This window comes from Zonotrichia albicollis, chromosome 3, assembly GCF_047830755.1.
Source record: "Zonotrichia albicollis isolate bZonAlb1 chromosome 3, bZonAlb1.hap1, whole genome shotgun sequence".
Lineage (NCBI taxonomy): Eukaryota > Metazoa > Chordata > Aves > Passeriformes > Passerellidae > Zonotrichia > Zonotrichia albicollis.
In genome coordinates this window covers 99,796,890-99,811,773 of record NC_133821.1, presented here as the reverse complement: position 1 = coordinate 99,811,773, position 14,884 = coordinate 99,796,890, and the positions used below count along the sequence as shown (strand labels likewise).

Genomic DNA, 14,884 nt, shown 5'->3' with positions numbered 1-14,884 from the left:
ATTTGATGTCTGTCTTTTCACAGTAGCACAATAGCTAATTCCTAGGGCCTCTGACCTTTCAGTGTCCTGTAACAGAGTACTTGCATTAATCTGTTGCTTATCTGTCACCTACCACATTTGATATTTCCAGTCTCTGCTTTCAATTATCAGTCATTAGAGGCAGCACTGAGTAATTTCAGGAGAAAATGCCTGGAACCTTTGACCTGTTTTGGTCAGATAACCACAAGTGTTCACTGTAGATAAACTATCATTTCATTATATTCAAGATGTAAATGAGTGTCGTTTGTAGTGCATCAGCTTACTGTAAACTTTATCACCTTGGAGTGATTAAAACTGACTGGTTTACTTAGTACTTCTACAAAGAATTTAGAGTCAAACAGTGAAATTCAGTGAGATTAGTGTAAATGACCCTTTCTAGCTACACAGGTATGTAAACCCTCAATTTTGCCTTGGAACATAGATTTAATAGTTAAAAAGTGACATTAATTTGATTAGGGAAGGTTCACTGTTTGTGAAGTGAGTTGGGATCCTGGGATGTTATATTGCAAAATCAGCTTATTGTAACATGTCCTTTCAGCGTGTCTTTGGTTTGTTACCCATTTGCCAAAGCAGCTTTCATTTTTCCCATGTGCCGCAGCCACACACCAACATCTTCAGGAAGAGTGAAGCACATATCAGTGTGGAGCTAATCACTAATGAAGGAGCACATCTAATAGTCCCTCAGGCACTATGACCTAAACTCATCACTAGCAGTTTTTATATTTTTTAAGCTCAGTCAACACAATCAGATATTTATAACTGAATTTCTAAAATACTGATTACTTGTTATATATCTATGTAAGTGCTTTCAGTGTTTTTCAGTTGTTATTTTTTTCCCCTCATAAAATAAATAGTTTTATTAATGAAAAACAATGCATGATATTTTATTTCAGTGTAAAAGAAGACCTCTTTTCCAAAATACCTTTTTAAAATTTGACTTTTTTTCTTCTTAGAGTTAGATTTAGTGTTAATACAGTGTAAATGTTTCATCAGTTTGCCACATGGGTGGAAAATATCATTCTTTCCCATCTTACACACAGGTGTTTGTGATATTCCCCTGAGCCATGACTTGTCTGATGTAACTGTAGTGCTGCATATATTAATTTCAGGTGGTATAAAAATGCCATTTTTAAAAGTCAATGCTAAGAATCCTGGCCAATGAGAGCAAAGGAAGATTTTTTTTCTTTCTTTTTTTTTGTAATCAGCATTGCCCCTAATATTCTATTATCTTTTACTTAGAAAAATTCTATTCCTCCAATGATTAAAAAATATTTACTGATTTTCTGTTCAACTGGTTTTTAGATGCTGTGATTTGTCTCACAGAAATGCATTTTGGCAGATGTACTGAGCAGGGCTGGAATGGCACGACAACTTTCTGAAAGGACCGAATACTTGAAAATTTTAATCTGTGTTTTTCAGGCTGCCAGTGTTGAAAAGCTCTTGCCTGTGAAATAAAAATATTTGAGAAATGGTGCTTCCCTGCACTTCATGCTATTTCAGCAGGACAAAGGACCTGACAGATACCCTACTGAGCATTCACAGTCTTGCCTGACAAGGCATTAGATGCAGAAGGGACCAAGATTTGTGTATTATTTTAAGTAATAAAATATTCATTATCATTAAATAGTATTTCACTTTTCTAACTTGTCTACCACTCTAACTATTGGTCATTATTGTAACATCACCATCACCTCTTTTTTTGCAGTCTGCTATATAATGCAAGATTTTAAGTTCTCTGCATTTGTATGCAATTTCTTTTTTTTTTTTTTTTTTTTGCTTTTTACATTGGCTGATATAAATTTGCAGATAGACATTCTGGGTTCACTGCAGAATGGGACCTCCTTGGACTCGGGGTGTTTTTGCAGTGATGTTCAGTGTTTCCTACAGCCCCTCACTTCTGCAGACTGTTGCTGCCCTGGAGTCCTGGCCTGCCTGTAAATCCTGTCTCAAACCAGAGAAATTTTGAACTTGTGTCCCTTTCAGATGACAGTGCTGCATCTTCCTTGGGTATATATGTGGAAACACAGATAAATACTATCTATGTGAGTTGTAACAATTAATTTGAGGCCCACCAGAAAGTGGCTGTCAGTATTCTTTCATCAGTTGAGTGATCCTGAGAGATCCCCACTGATACTGTGAGGGGTATTGTGGAGGCTTCTGTCCAAACTATAACATATAGGCAGACATCTACTGTTTCTAAACTAATGTTACTAATTAGAAAGTACTTGGCAGAGACTAGATGAAAGGAAGCTTCAAACCAAAATAAAAATCAATCTGTCCAGTAGTAGTGGCATTTAAGCCTTTTATTCAATGTTTGATTATTCAGTGTTTACTCATAGTGAGTAGTGCTTAGTTACCCATGCCGGTAAATACTTGTTGAAAAAATACTATCCAGAGACAGCAGAAAGGTTTGCACTATGCCAAGTCTGTGTTAGATATAGTTCTCATTTGAAGGTTATTGACATATCTGTTCCATGACAGTTTTGAAATGCTCATTATAACCTCAGAAACTTGGAGCAGACTCTTTGTACTAGAAAACCCCTCCCGGCTCAGTGCTTTTGCATATGCTAATCTCTGCCAAGCTCCTCTGAAATGAAAGGCTTTACATGGGTATTTAAAAAAAAAAGCAAACAACTCCCAAACCCTAAGTCAGATCTCTGTATGTATCTGACGGTTTAGAACCGGGCAGTGGAGCTGCTAAATAGACTGTATCCTGTTTCTCTTCAGTAGCAGCCCATCCATCTTCAGCTACAGAGCAGCCAGTTTACATGCTTCTGCTGCTTTTCTGCTTTACTTTTTCTGCACAGTGTTCGATGGGAAACCCATGTAAGCTAAATATGCACTTGAGCCAAGTAAACCTCACAGTTAGCAGACAATTTTCCTTTTGTCATTTGGGAGAAAGTTAATTTTCACTGAAGATAAAGTGTTCTTATAGCCTATATATTTTATTTTTTGTGGTTCTTAATGGCAATACAGACTTGTATGTAAAAAAAAAAAGCTAGTGAAAGCAAGGAGGGTTTGGATTTTTGAAAAGATGACAGGGAAGTGCACTGTAAAGAATGAGTTACATGACCACAGGTGACTTAACTAGTAACTACTGCTCTGAAAATAGTGTTAAATACTTTTTGTTCAATAGCTCCCACTTTAATATGTCCATAACTATACCCTTATATGTCAAGCCCAAAATTATTTTTTGACCTTTTAGTGGATTTCTATTTTGTAAGGCAACATATACATTATAATAATACAGATATGTATGTTTATCTATAAAATTATATAATTGTATGTGCATGCAAACACATACATATTATGTATGTAGAAAGAATTGTTTGGGAGCCATATATATATAAGCATGTAAGTATAAATATTGTAATAATTTACACATTATTTATACATGTAGCATTTAGTAATGCAAATGTGTGCTTTTTCAGAACAGACATTGTTCCTCCCTCAGATCTGAGGACTAAAATGCAGTAAAGGAGCTGGGGTTACAGAAGAGAGTGTTTAGGGAAGCTGAGTGCAGCCATAAATGTTTAGTTGGTTATATAAACCAAATCCCAACTCTGTATTTTAGACTTTGTCCACCATCAGTTAAACAAAGCATGTATGTCACCAGGCAGGTAGAACTTTCCAGGAGACAGAAATTCTGTCTTCCCACGGAGCACAGCTTATTCATAGGTCAATCATACGCTGTACTCTGTGGAAGTGGAAACCATGGATCATTTTCCTTTCCACATTCCTAAAATCTGAAGGATGAATCCCATAAGGCGATCATCATCCAGTACTATGGCCTGTAGTTTCCGTTGTCACATCAAAACATATATTCCATTGCAAAAGTTGCTCCTAACTGAGAATCAGAACTGCAGCAGACAATGGAAATAGACCCAAACCAGTTATAAATTAAAATCATCTGGTTTGTTCCTCTTAAAATTCTGTGGAAACCTCAATTAAGCAATCATGAGGCTTGCTTTTTATTTTAAATTATGGCAGTGTCAGAAGCAGTGGGAGCTGCACCTGCCCACCAAGAACAGGTTTGAGGGGACTTCTCAAGCCAGAATTGTACCTCCTATGCTGCTGGGGTGCCAGAACCACTTGGCCCCGACGCACAGCTCCTTCTTCTGACCACTGGAAAGATGACGTGCATGTCATTAGAGTACAACTTGTGTTAATTTATATGACTTAACTGGTTCTTAACTATACAGTTGTTGCAGTGCACTTTAGTACCACTTTTATTATGTTAAACAGAAATAAGCTGCATTCCTCTCATCAGCCTGGTTATTAGAGGCAATTAGTGTTTTTCAAAGTCATCTATAGTTCTGACATTGCTATTGCTGTGCTTATGGCTACACTGAAGTCCTAAGTCCTTTCACAGCTTTTAGTTTGTCCATATTTCTAGTTGCTTTACAACATGCCCCCTTTCAGCTTTTTTTGATATTCTTTCCACTCCAGCTTCTGGAATTTATATAAAAGCCATGGAGGTTTTTTTTCCTTTTGAACTGAAGATACTGGGCTGGTGGAATTTCCTTTAACTGGAAGTATGTCTGGGCTTGTGGTTTTATTATTTGCACAGTTTTATATTGTCATGTTTGTTAACCCCCGAGCAGAGGGAATGCTCCATTCATCGTGGGAAGTGGGCATTTGTTTCACGTCTTTAATTTACATTCAATTCTTTTTCTGACAGTTGAAAGGGACAAGGACTTCTCCCACCACCGAAGGCACTACAAGGAATTCCGCTTTGACCTGACTCAGATCCCGCACGGAGAGGCAGTGACAGCCGCCGAGTTCCGGATATACAAAGATCGGAGCAACAGCCGCTTTGAGAATGAAACCATTCAGATCAGCATATATCAGATCATCAAGGAGTATCCCAACAGGTATCCCAATCCTGGCGTGGACTCATCACATGCTGAATTCCATCCCCTTTGCCTGTCTTAAGCAGGGAAATATTTGATCATAAGAGCACACCTGACAAGGCATTGTTGCTACCGCTGTGGCTTGTGCAGTGTTAATTCTTAGGCAACAAAAGCAAGCCCTGGATAAGACTAAAACTTACCTTAAATGTAATTTATTCCAGGCTTATGTCCAAGTTCACCAAATAATCTGCCCATGCACAAAGCAGGTGAGGGTTCATGTTCTCAGTGAGCAAATGGTGGAGTCCCGTGCACAGTCCAAGTGTCTGGGTTTGGGAAATGCACCATTTGCTGACACTAAGGTACTGCAAGCCAAGATTCACTTAGCTCCTTAGAGGCAGAAACACTGTCTAACTTTGATTACTTTTGAAGAAGTAATCACTTTTTTGCTTGTGTTTGACAATTCTGCAGAAGGTAATTAAAAGATAAACTCCTGCATTATCTTTAAGATGATGTGCATACTTAACACATGCTGCTCACCATAACTGAACACTAAAACAAATCATAGAATCATCTAGGTTGGAAAAAATCTTTGAGATCGAGTCCAATCATAAACCTAACGCTGCCAAATCCACCAATAAACCATGTCCTAAGTGCCACACATGATGTTGTATGAGCAAATCCCTGAATGGAGTTTGCAGAGCTCTGTGTATGACATATTTCCAAGACTCTACAAGAACTCAGTAAATTAGCAGATTTCACCAGGCAAAGTAGCTAAGGACCTGAAAATTATGATTGAAAACTAGTATCAATTCCAAGATGCTTCTGAAAAAGCTACATAGACTCAAAATATAGGGATTTAAATTAAATTGGTTCACGTCTTTTCTCAGAAAATGTGTGGGGGAAAAGTTCTATTTTAAGATAAGCAAAAACTCTTCTTCATCTTGGAACTGATTTCTATCCCAGGGAGGTTTGGCAAAACCAAAGAAAATGTCAGCTTAAACTTGCAGAGTATTTGGGAGGAAACAAAAGCCTCATCACAAGCTAGCTTGAAGACTGAGCCAGAATTCAAATCTCCTTTCTACCCACAGAATCTTGACCTTGTACCCTCCAGGTCAGATCTCTGAACTCCAAGTTATAAAATATTTATGGCTATAAACAGGGATTCATTTTATACCAATGGAATCAACAGGAGGGAAAGCACTCATCCTTACAGAATACCTTTCACTTTCTTAGTAAATTTGGGGATGAAGAAAAGAGTATTGGGTTTGTTTTTTTTTTTTTACCTCTATCTTCAGCTTCCCAAATTCTTTTGACATAGGTTCTAAAAGAAACTTATTGGAGGAAGGAATGAAGAAGGGAGGAACAAACCATATCTTTTTCAAGAGCACAGGTCAAGGCTAAGGTGATGAAAGCTTTACACCTGAGAACTCAGATTGTTTTGTGAACTAATGGGAAAAACTATTTGTTCTAATACTTTTGATGTTTTCTTTTTAAGTTCTTGAATATTTTCAGTTGGTGGTTTGTATTCTATTTTATAGAAAGCAAAACTGTTTACCACTCAGATGAATATCACAGTTATTACCTGACTTGTGCAAATGGCAACTGCCTCTGTGAAGGCATTAAACAATGCTTTTGATTTCTTTCAATGCATAAACAGAAATTTATAAATGCTTTATACTTGCATCTACAATTATAAAAGCCCCATATCCTCTAATGGAAGCATGCTGCTGAAAGGAGGAACAGACAATGACACACCATGCATTTGATTTCACCAGTGTAACTACAGAAGCTTCAGATGTAGAATAAGTGTTTCTCTCCTAGTGTTGATTTTTACAGTTTCTGCTAATATGGAGGGATATTATAGGCAACTGCCTCAGTGGAACAGGACAGGAGAAGACCACAAGCTCTTCACTGTTCAAATTAAAAACAAGAAAATTTTTTCACAAGCCCATTGCTGTCTCCAGGCAGAAGAAACCCCAAGACGAGCTCCCAGGAATTTTTATTTTTCCAACAAAACCACACCTTTTGTTTTGGGGCCAGACTTCACTTGCGATTTTCTTGACTTTATCACCTCAGGTTTATTTGACATATGTACATTAGGTTTCAGGTACAAAATTTTTAGAAGCTGTAACTACAGAATGGGAGAGGGAGAGAACTTTGAAGATGGAGAGGCACTGGAACATGTAGCCCACATAAGTTGTGAATGCCACATTCCTGGAAGCTTTCAAGGCTGGCCTGAATGGGGCTTTGAGCCACAGGTCCTAGTGTAAGGTGCCCCTGCCCATGGCATGGGGCTGAGACCTGATCATCTTTGAGAACCTTTCCAACCCAAACCTCTCTCTGATTCTGTGATTCTGTAATATCCCACAGAATATTACATCCCTCACTAGTGACATTCCACAGCAAAACTGCTCCTGCACGCTTTGCTTTGAGCAGGACACACAAGTGTCTGACAGGACTCTGCAATCCCAAACACAGGCCTGCTGTGCTTTCAGGCAGGGGGTGCCCAGGGCTCAGGGTTTCCAAGTTGCATACTAAGGATTGTGCTGTAGGCTCAGGCATTCTTCTGTCTCTATGACAGCCTGGATACTGAAGTGTGTGTGTTTAATTCCCTTGGAGTTTGCTGAAGTTCCCGTCTTTGGGATTAAAGTTTTTTATTTGGTCTAAGGAAATGTACAGCATGGCGCATAGCAGGCTGACTTCCTATGGAGCCCCGCCATCGACTCCTACCCAAGTCTTTTCTCAAGACAAAAGTAAATATTGTCCAATTCATGCCAAATCTTGGTTCATGATTTGGTGGCAGCTAGCCACTAATTCAAGTAAACTCTGAGGGCTGTTTTCACATTAGGGAATGCTCAAGTGGCAATAAGATACAAAAGCCAGTTTCCAGAATGAGGATGGAGGCAAAACAGCATTATTGGGATGGCCTATTACACTGTAGTGATTATTTGATCTGATCAAGGACTGTTCTAGCTTTCAAGGAACATGTAGCTGGTTTGTTCCACCTTTTCTTCCTTAAGGGTCCCAGGAGATTTGGAGCTTCTTAGACCTTCTGCCTTCAGCCTCTTTGCTGAAATTTTTGACTGTGATAGCATTTCTCCTTTATAAAACTGATCATTGGGGACCAGACTGAAATCACTGCCCTAAAGAGCCTCTGTAAAGGTACAGCCAATCAGCTGCACTCTGCATTTTGGGCTATTTACGACATAATGCCTTGGGTTTTAATTACGTGTTGTGGGCTATATTTTAAATAGAAATACATTTTAAAATTCAGCCAAAATTTGCAGCTGTTTTTCATTTTAAGTGTGATTGCACAGAATAAAGGAGAATTTTAAAATTAAAAATGTCACAAAATATGATGGGAAGTTTGAATGAATGACATGAACTAAGGGGGAACCCTGATCCTAGAGTTCCTGCTGCCTTCTCAGGGGTCAGGTTTTTACCCTGTATCTGTATCAATTGTGGAAGAAGTTGTTATTTTCCCTGAATTTTTCCCCTGAGTTTTACAGTTTTACAGTTTTGAATTTCTGTAGTAATATGCTGTTGTTATGTGGGCTAAATTACTAGTATTGGTCCAGATACATTTTCTCCATTCTTCTATGTGTTCTCAAGAGCACATAGAAGTGCATAGTTCTGGTTTTCTCTAAGTAACCCCAACTCATTTTCGTTTCATTTGCTGAGGTAATGAGTAAGAGCAATCTGTCTCTTTAAAGTGTATAACCTTAGCCAGGTCACTGTACTTGCAGGGAGACAGACAAGTAATTGAAATATCAATATCAAAGACACTTTAGTTTGAGTTTTTGCTGCAGTACGAAGTAATAAAGTCACATTGGGGAAAAATTTGTCCCTCGTAGGCATTTCTGGGCTGGACCATTCATAGTGCCTTATTCTGATTTGGCATGGGAAACATCATGATTTTGTGAACCTTTAGTACCAGTCCTGGATTTGGAATGGAAAGACTCTATATGAGAAAACAATTATGTATTCTAGGAGTAGAAAAGACAAGTGGGGAAATATATCACTGTGGTATTGTGGTATTTTATATTCCAAACACTTTTACAGTTTTCTATTAAATCTACTGAGTGATGCAAAAGTATTTCTAAATAAAAATCTCAAAGTCGGAACTTTTCAAGTTTAAAATTCTGATAAAACTGCATATTAGAGAAAAAAGTTGGCATTTAAGACTCCAGAGAGTACTATTTATGAGCTTGTGGTATGTTGTTAATTTGTTCAGTGCTAGCATAGCAGGTCAGGCTCTTTTGAGTTGTAAGATTTTCTTCATGTTAACTCCAGAGGGGGAATGTAGGTTTTCTCCTTGTGTGGTCATTAGCACAGTTCTACTAGAATGGAAGTGATAAGAGCCCATCAAAAGATTATCCTTTAACAGAAGAAAAAAAAAGGCAACTTGGAAAAAAAAAAAAAACCCTTTCAATTCCTTTTTTATTTTTAAATTACCTTCCTTTATAATTTCTGAACTCTTTAACCTGATTTTGCAGATATATCTCACATATAAGTAAACATATGCTTGTCATAGTTCACTCAGTCTTATTTTCTTCATTATTTAGCAATCACAGTTTCAAAAGTTGCACTTAATGCTTTTTTTAGTATCAGACATTCTAGGTGCATTTACTGTGTTTAGATCAGACAGGAACTTTCTAAGGTGTCATTGTGATCAAGCATGTAAGAATAGAGTGACAAGACACTAGCAATTTTAAATCCACTTTTTCACACAAAGCCTGTTCTGGCTGATTGTCTTTCCTCTTTAAGTGTGAATTAATTTTGTCTGTAAGGCAACAGTACAATTTCCAGATCTGTGTGAGCCAACTCTGCCTTTAGCTGACTTGTACAGTAAAAAATTAGAATGAAACATTTTTTCTTGTATCTTACTGTTTTGACTACTGTTTATGGCATTAAAAATAGGTTTCTATAACTATAGATTTAGGTTTAAAAGGTTAAATGGTGAAAACAGTTTTTAATAATGCATGCTGCTTTGTAGAAGCGTGTAAAATGAAACTGATGAGAGTTAAATATCTTGGGTTTAGTCTGGTCATTGTAGTAAATTATTTGTAATACAGATGATGATCTGGAACCAATTGTGTCATGAGATATGTGGAAACAGAACAAGTAAATGACCCATGCTAAAAATTTAGTAACACAATTATACTAACTCCCCTGAGCAGCCCTTCTGAATTACTGGAAGTTTTCATGGGAACACATTTGAAAATATACCAGGGAACTGAGGATTAACATGTAATAATTATATTATTGAATAGATATGTAATTTCTGCTTTGATATAGAGACTTATTTTCTAGACATCTGCAGTAATAGGAAACGGTCTGAACTGCCATCTATTCCCGTTTTGTCATAGGATACAGCTGCCATCACATATTATTAACAGCAGATCTTTTTAGCAACGCTATACCTCTGAGTTTTAATTGAAATTGGGAAGTGATTTTGTCATTTTATGCTGGAAAGTTTATAAAAGTGAATCTTCCTGATGCATTCTAATGTTGAGAGATGAATTTTTTTATACACGTCCTCAATGATGTTTTTCATGTAGTTGTATCAGGAAGTTGTATTTTTCAGATTTTCCAGAGCTATCACTTTTTCATGCTGAAGCTCATTTGAGAAAGGCCTCTTAGGGGAAATACATGTATTATATTTACCAACTACCTGTCAGCTACAGCACATGCTGTACTATGTCATAATGAGGATATATCAAAGGATTATTAATTTGGACTCCAAGAAGTTATTGTCAGCAAGAAAATTACGAACCAAGTTAATAATATTTGAATGCCTTAAATCCCGATTTTCTTTAATTTAGGGATGCAGACTTGTTCCTGTTAGACACAAGGAAGGCTCAAGCTTCCGATGTGGGCTGGTTTGTCTTCGACATCACAGTGACCAGCAATCACTGGGTGATTAACCCACAGAACAACCTGGGCTTGCAGCTCTGCGCTGAAACTGGGGACGGTAAGATCCAAACTACAGATCCCAAGGCCTTGTGTGCTCTTGTCAAACCTTGCTAGGACCTTTTTCTGGACGCGTGTTTTTTAACTTGACTGGGTGACAATTCACTGAGAGTTTGTAAGCAAATAACACTAATCTTGTCCTGCTGTTGATGTGGTCTGCACATTTTCTATTATTTTCAATTCTTTAGAATATTGCAATTATAAAACTAACTGAATTAAGTGAAATTGGGTTCAGGATAAGGGCTCCTACATACAAAATTAAGATCCATTTTAATGTTCTATTACTGATGATTAAATTCAGGAAAGTCAGATTTGCAGAACTTCTTCTGCAAACTTCTGCAGAATTCTTATTGGGCTGAAGCATAGAAAAAGTTATAAAATAAACCTCAGAGTCATTCAAAAGATATAGCATCTGTTGATACTGATGTTGAAGCAAGTTTAACAATAGGGTAATTTGGGAACTGGTTTTCTTAAATTTGAAAAAGAAAAAAAGATTTTTTTAAACCTTGAAATGATTTAAAAATTTGAAATCTTGAAAATTTTAGTTAGCTGAAAATTAGAAAAGACCACTATCAAAACTGAAGTTTTGAGCTGTGGGGGTTTTAGTACAAATTTACTGGGCTACTGCATTATTCAGTTATGCTCTTCATTAAATTTGAAAATGCATCTCAGTGCAAAACAATATTTTTAGAAGAAATGTTCTTTACTTAGTCTTCTTTAGAAACTAATAAAAAGAGACTTATATACTGTTTTTTCTGTGATGGTTCACTTAATCCATACCACTTTACAAGCAAACTCAGATTTAACTCTTTTTGTCAAAAAGCTTTTTATGTCAGAGGTCAAGGGATCTATGATGCCAGTTAATCTAAACCTTAGCTGACATAATGTTAATGAGTAGCAGAAGAAACCCTGGTGAAAGGATTAATATTTTTTTTTCCTTCTTTGTTCTGGCTACATTTTCTCATTGGTTTTGATCTAAATTCTCCCTCAGGCTCAGCTGGGCTGTGAACAAAGCATCTCATACTTTTTCAGCAAGTGCCCTGGCTGCTGGAGAGCTATGCAGAAACTGTCCTTTGGGCACGATGCTTCAGAAGAGAGCTGGCAGGCTTGCACCAAAGCTCATGGCCGTTCCATCTGGCGTTACCTTGTGGTCAGAGCACAGCCAGTGGGCACCAGTGCAGAGCAGAGCACGCTGCTGCCCTCGCCCAGCCTCCGAGGCACCGCTCCTGAGCCTGGCCTGCGTGGGGAGCACATCTCTTAGGCAGCCTGGTTTAGTGAGGCCATTTTAAAGCTCTTACAATTCTGGGGAGGCGACACCTCCGTCAGGAATCCAAATTAGGTGGGCTGGCTTCTGGCCAGCTTTCCTGCTCCAGAATAAACTCCATCCTTGACTTTTTTTTTTTTTTTCCAGGAGATTTGAACACAGAAATTGTTGAAAATTAAATATCCATGAAAGGCATTCATTAAGAAACCCTGCAACCAGCAATTTTTTGGTTCTAGCCTCAAAATTACATCCGTTTGGTAAACTACAGGAAAGTTTGTATGGGTAAAAGGAAACCTTTAGGTTAATACACTGAAGAAATTGTAAAAGAATAGCTCATGTAAATATTTCCCCTGTCCTACTCCCAAGATCGGAAAGGTGATAGATAATTTTCTATTTTAAATTCCAAAGCCACAAACAGCTTTACCTTTTGCACCTTACTTATTTGACTTATGAAGGAATTTGCCTTTTCCCTCTCTTTCTATTCCCTTTTTCACTTTATTTGTACAAGGAGTCAACTTCTAGGGACTGAAGTTTTCAAAACTATAGAACAGACCTACGCTACACTACTTCAGCTTAGCACAAGCAAAATCATCCTTTCATGCTCTTACAATTTTGCTCTTAAGGCTTTGATTATTTTTATTGGGTTGCTGTTACTTCTGGAAGCTATTAGAAACACCAGCAGTTGAATGACACGTTTGTGTACAGATGGAACATGAATTTTTATACGACTCAGTGTGTAGCGGACTCGGTTCGTAACCCAGAGAACCCCACCCACCTTTCCTCCAACCAGTTCTCTGAGAGAGCTCAGGGACTGGCTCACATCAGCAGAAAAACCTTCCCTTGGCTCGAGTGAACTTCGGGCTGTGCAGGTCTGAAGCACATTTCTTCATGCCTCCAGCTGTCAGCCGAGCTTACAGGAGGCATAGTACTTCTGTCCCCATAAATGGAGAGATATTTATGATAAAACCTGATCCATTAACCTTTCTGTTGCAACAGATCATTAAACTAAATGGGATCCTGGTAAGTAAGAAGATCCCTGATCGAGTTATTCTGGTGCTACACTGGGGTCCTGGATAATCAAGTCTGTAAAAACATACTAATTTTTAGATTTATTCATGCAGCCAATATGGGGAACCAATGGTTGCTGAGACTCCAGGGTGCTATTATATTGTTATCACTACCATTAAAAGTAATCTTTCTTACAATCATCTATCAGAGCAATTACTTGTGTATATTTCTTTGCATCCCTGAAGATGGTGCACAAATAATAACAATAATGTCTACATAAGGAATAAAAAGAAGTTTGTAACTAATACAACAGTGTGAAAAGAAAATCTTTGGAAAAATGTCTGGTTGTTGTAATTCATATTTTTCCCCCTTTGAAAATCCTGAAAAAAGTACAAAAAGCCACATGACACTGGAATGTGTTTTATTTTTTCTTTAGGACAGTATTTGGTATCATACGTCTCATTTTAGCATGAAATGTAGACTTTTTCTCTTAATGGGACATTTTATTTTGAACAGTAAGAATAAAGGTTTGCATGACACATATGGAAGCTGTCAACATATAATGCACTCTTTCCCTGGGGCTGTGGCAAATTAAGGATCAGGTTTTTTTGATTCTCTTTTTTAACGTATCCTCAACATTCTGCAGCATCCCCTTTTGGCTGATTCCCTGCTTTTGACACCAAAACTCTCTGTCATGATTCAAATAAGAGGTGATCTTTTTCACGCTGATGGATGCACTGATGTTGGATGAATTGCAACATAAAATCAATACAGATGCACAAATAATTTCAAAAGCTCCACGCAACCTCTTCCTGTGTATATATCACGTCTCCTAAGACTTAAAAGTTGTTCTAGTGGATCAGCACCTTTGTATTAACATTTAGCCTTTTTATAAGTGGACGTTAGCAGTGATCTCAACATCACTATTGCTGAAGTAGTATAAGCAGCTACAAAAGTAATCCTTTTTCTATTTATGTCATTGCTGAGGAGAACCTAGAGTTGTTTACAGAGTATGGGAGAGGGAGATAATGTGCAATGTGATTGGTGGTGATCCACAAAATGAAATGGATTCCAAATACACAGCTCTCAACACAACATCCTGAGTAGCCCCACAGTCATATAGTTCTGTGCCTTTTATTAGATTACTGCAGCTCTCACTTATTTTTCATCTACCAGCACACCAGAAGGGAAGAAACTGCTGTATACTTTAAAAAAACAAAGATTAAGATTTCTGTTACCACATAGTCCAATAGAAGTCTTTGGGCTTTCTTGCTTTTTGAGGTGGGCAGGCAGCAGGAACCCTCAGCTCCCTGACTCTGACTCTCCAAGTACTTTCAAGCATTTTTTTTTCCCCAGAGCAAAAGCAAACTTGAAAAAAATAGGTTACTCAATCCAAGTGAAGCCTGTGGAAGGCTGATTCCCCCTTCAGCATGAATTTGGGTATGCTCTGATATGTGTCCCCTGGAAGGGGGTTTGGTTCTTAACCCCACATGCTGCATGAAGGATTGGCGAAGTTCTTCTCCAGAGATGCTGGGGAAGAAACCAAAAAACATAGTCTCTGTTTTCTACCCTCTCTTCCTCTTAGCCTAGATCTTCCAAGGTCCCTTTCTTGAACTAAGCGTTCAGAAAGGCAGCTTTCAGTGTGGCATGGAGTAGCTGGTTTGCTCTCAACAACCTGCGGCAGCACTCTGGCCTCTTCATGTACTTGGCTGTATATTTGATGTTGTTTTGGCCTCATCATTACCAC

At 37.9% G+C, this 14,884-nt stretch overlaps 1 protein-coding gene across 2 annotated transcripts in view; it reads left to right on the top strand.

Moving 5' to 3' along the window:
- BMP5 (bone morphogenetic protein 5) overlaps nt 1–14,884 on the top strand; it is a 57,249-nt gene that overhangs the window by 20,100 nt on the left and 22,265 nt on the right. For both annotated transcript variants that reach the window (XM_005485991.3, XM_074538230.1), the window contains 2 exons: nt 4,721–4,913; nt 10,718–10,866. In XM_005485991.3, the coding sequence (XP_005486048.1) occupies nt 4,721–4,913; nt 10,718–10,866 (342 nt within the window). The remainder of the gene's footprint in view (nt 1–4,720; nt 4,914–10,717; nt 10,867–14,884) is intronic.